This window comes from Phodopus roborovskii, unplaced genomic scaffold, assembly GCF_943737965.1.
Source record: "Phodopus roborovskii unplaced genomic scaffold, PHOROB, whole genome shotgun sequence".
Taxonomy (NCBI): Eukaryota; Metazoa; Chordata; class Mammalia; order Rodentia; family Cricetidae; genus Phodopus; species Phodopus roborovskii.
In genome coordinates this window covers 10,112,376-10,115,701 of record NW_026126636.1, presented here as the reverse complement: position 1 = coordinate 10,115,701, position 3,326 = coordinate 10,112,376, and the positions used below count along the sequence as shown (strand labels likewise).

The window sequence follows — 3,326 nt, the reverse complement described above, 5'->3', positions numbered from 1 at the left end:
GTAGAGGATGTAGGTCGGTTGGTAGAGTGCCTGCCTAGAATTCATGAGGTCCAGGGTAGCAATCCCAGCTCTGTATAAACTGGGCATAGCAACGCCCTCCTGTGATCCTAATACTCAGGAGGAGGAGGCAGGAGGATCAAGGAGTTCAAGGTTATTCCCCAACTACATGGCAAGTTCAAGGCCAGCCTGGATGACCAGAGAATCAGAGAGAGAGAGAGAGAGAGAGAGAGAGAGAGAGAGAGAGAGATGTGTACAGACCCTGTGATCATCAGGGGCTTGGTCCATGAATCTTCTCAGCTCTAAGCTTGTTTATCTTCCTAGAAGAAAGGATCCAAGGACCTCACCAGGACAATGGGGGAAAAGAGGAATAGGCTGGGAGGGCTGTGTCCCTGCTGACACCAACTCCAGGCTTCCCCTGACTCCCTGACCCTGACCCCCAGCGTCTAACAGCCTCCTGCTCTGTTCTACTGTCAAACCTGGGAGCCCTTTTGTGTCCAAGGGGGCTCTAGAAACCGAAAGGCAGGCTGGGAAAATGTCTAAGAGCAGAGATTGTCCACCTTGGGTATCAGGACCTTGGACAGGTCTGGGGAAATCCCTCCCTCTCCCTAAGTGTGTGTCTGCGGGCTGTCAGAGGTCCACATGCAGAATTGCTTTCTTCCCCAGTGTGAGATCCTGGAATTAAACTCAGCTCCCAAGGCTTGGCAGCTTGTTCCTTTACCCACTGAGCCATCTCCACCCACCTCACCCTCCACTGCTCATTTTGGGACCGATTTTCATGGCTTCAAACTCGATGTGTAGTGGAGGACGACTTTGAACTCCTGACTTCTGGGATCTAAGGTGCAGGCCACCATGCTCACCATCTTAGGTCTTTAGTAGTATGTGGGAAGTCACTCTATTGTTAGACCCCCCCAATCCCATGCCCTCAGGCACCAGTTCCTTAGGGCAGTGCTCAAGCACCCCCATTCGGCTCCACAGGAAAGTATGGGGGAGGCCAGTGTGGACGGCCATGCCTGCCTCACCACGGTTTCCTCTCGCCACAGGCCTACCCGGCTCAGCTCTCAATGCGGTCGTGAATGGGACTTCACCTTCGCCCCTCGGATCCCACCAGGATCAACTCTGAGTTTCCCGGTGCCTTTCAGAGTCTTCCTTCTACCCACAAGCCTCCTGCGCCTCAGCGCTTACTCATTTTCCTGTTTCCTAGCCTGCCTTCCTACAGTCCCCGACCTAGCAAGCCCTTCCTCTTTGCCCATCCCCAGAGGACACTTTGGTGACGTATCATCGTTCTCTATTTCCTGCTGGGGTCCTAGCAGACGCCAGCACTGCAAGTTGCATCTTCCCAACTCGGTGTCTTTTTCTTAGTGCTCTCCTGTGTTGTTTCCCGAGTCTTCTAGAACGTTCCATCTTACTGGTCCTCCATGTACCAATGGGCCCATGCTTACTCCTAAGGCCTCTCAGTAAGTGTGACACCTTTGGAGTCTTCATCTCCTCCATAAACACCGCCTTCACCAGTTCTCTCTGTGCCCCTGTCCTCGTGTTCGGATTGCTTGCGCACACACTACCATTGACGTTAGTCCCACCTCTTATCCTACTTCTTATCCTTCCTTGACGCTCCTCCTCTCAAGTTCTTTTGCGTTTGCTTCGCCTGCCACAAAGCAAACCCGGACCTCTGTCCTTGTGAACCACTTCCTGTGATGTCCCCCTGAGCCTCCAGAGAGGGGGCTCAGGGGGCCCGATGGCCTCCCGCCCCCCGTGGCCCTGTAGCCCCAGCGGGCCAGGGGAAGAGCCCAGGAAGCCCCAGGGGCCAGGATGGGCAACCGCACGTGGGAGGGCTGCCATGTGGACTCACGAGTGGACCCCCTCTTCCCGCCGTCCCTTTACATCTTCGTCATCGGGGTGGGGCTGCCCACCAACTGCCTGGCCTTGTGGGCTGCCTACCGCCAGGTGCGCCAGCGCAATGAGTTGGGCGTCTACCTGATGAACCTGAGCATCGCCGACCTGCTGTACATCTGCACGCTGCCGCTGTGGGTCGACTACTTCCTCCACCACGACAACTGGATCCACGGCCCCGGCTCCTGCAAACTCTTCGGCTTCATCTTCTACAGCAACATCTACATCAGCATCGCCTTCCTCTGCTGCATCTCCGTGGACCGCTACCTGGCCGTGGCCCACCCTTTGCGTTTCGCGCGCCTGCGCCGGGTCAAGACAGCGGTGGCTGTGAGCTCGGTGGTCTGGGCCACTGAGCTGGGGGCCAACTCGGCACCGCTCTTCCATGACGAGCTCTTTCGCGATCGCTACAACCACACCTTCTGCTTCGAGAAGTTCCCCATGGAGAGCTGGGTGGCCTGGATGAATCTGTACCGCGTCTTCGTGGGCTTCCTCTTCCCCTGGGCACTCATGTTGCTGTGCTACCGAGGCATCTTGCGGGCCGTGCAGAGCAGTGTGTCCACAGAGCGCCAGGAGAAGGTGAAGATCAAGCGCCTGGCGCTGAGCCTCATTGCCATCGTGTTGGTATGCTTTGCACCGTACCACGCTCTCCTGCTGTCTCGAAGCGCCGTCTACCTGGGCCGGCCCTGGGACTGTGGCTTTGAGGAGCGAGTCTTCTCCGCCTACCACAGCTCCCTAGCCTTCACCAGCCTCAACTGTGTGGCCGACCCCATCCTCTACTGCCTGGTAAACGAAGGAGCTCGCAGTGACGTGTTCAAGGCCCTGCACAACCTCCTCCGCTTCCTGGCCAGCGACAAGCCCCAGGAGATGGCCAATGTTTCCCTCACCCTGGAGACACCCTTGACCTCCAAGAGGAGCACCACCGGCAAGACCTCCGGGGCTGTCTGGGCAGTCCCTCCGACCGCCCAAGGGGATCAGGTGCCGCTGAAGGTGCTGCCGCCACCATCACAGTGAGCGGGGCCCATAAGCGATTCTCATGCTCCGCCCCTCTCTGCTGTTTGCAAACGTATGTAAATATGGCCTGTGAATATTCGTAAGAATACAAGGGATAAAAAGAAAAATGAGGTTTTTGTCTTTCTCTCTCTCAGCCATCTTCCACTATGACCCACAATGATTCTCTTTAACTGGCAGGGCCCTGATAGGGAATCGATTGACAGAGCCAGGAGTCATCAGTGGGCTCTCAGAAGGAAGTCAGTCGTGGAGAGTTTAGCGTGAGGTGGTAATTAAGCCAACTGTTTCTAATTGATAAAGACAGAAGAGCCTGGCCTGATGGTGCAGGCTTACAATCCCAGGTATCAGGGAGGCTGAGGAAAGAGGATTTGGAAACTCAAGACTTACTTGGACCACAAAGTGAGACCCTGTCTCAAAATATTAAGCATGAC

The 3,326-nt window shown here is 56.0% G+C and overlaps 1 protein-coding gene across 1 annotated transcript; it reads left to right on the top strand.

The window, feature by feature from the left end:
- The first annotated feature begins 1,652 nt into the window (after window positions 1–1,652).
- Window positions 1,653–2,987, top strand: Gpr4 (G protein-coupled receptor 4). Its single transcript, XM_051207450.1, has one exon. The coding sequence runs from the start codon at window positions 1,807–1,809 to the stop codon at window positions 2,896–2,898; it is 1,092 nt and encodes a 363-aa protein (XP_051063407.1). The 5' UTR covers window positions 1,653–1,806; the 3' UTR covers window positions 2,899–2,987.
- The last annotated feature ends 339 nt before the right edge of the window (window positions 2,988–3,326 follow it).

Coding starts and splice junctions, on each gene's coding strand:
- Gpr4 (XM_051207450.1), top strand. CDS start 1,807: ATGGGCAACCGCACGTGGGAGGGCTGCCATGTGGACTCACGAGTGGAC.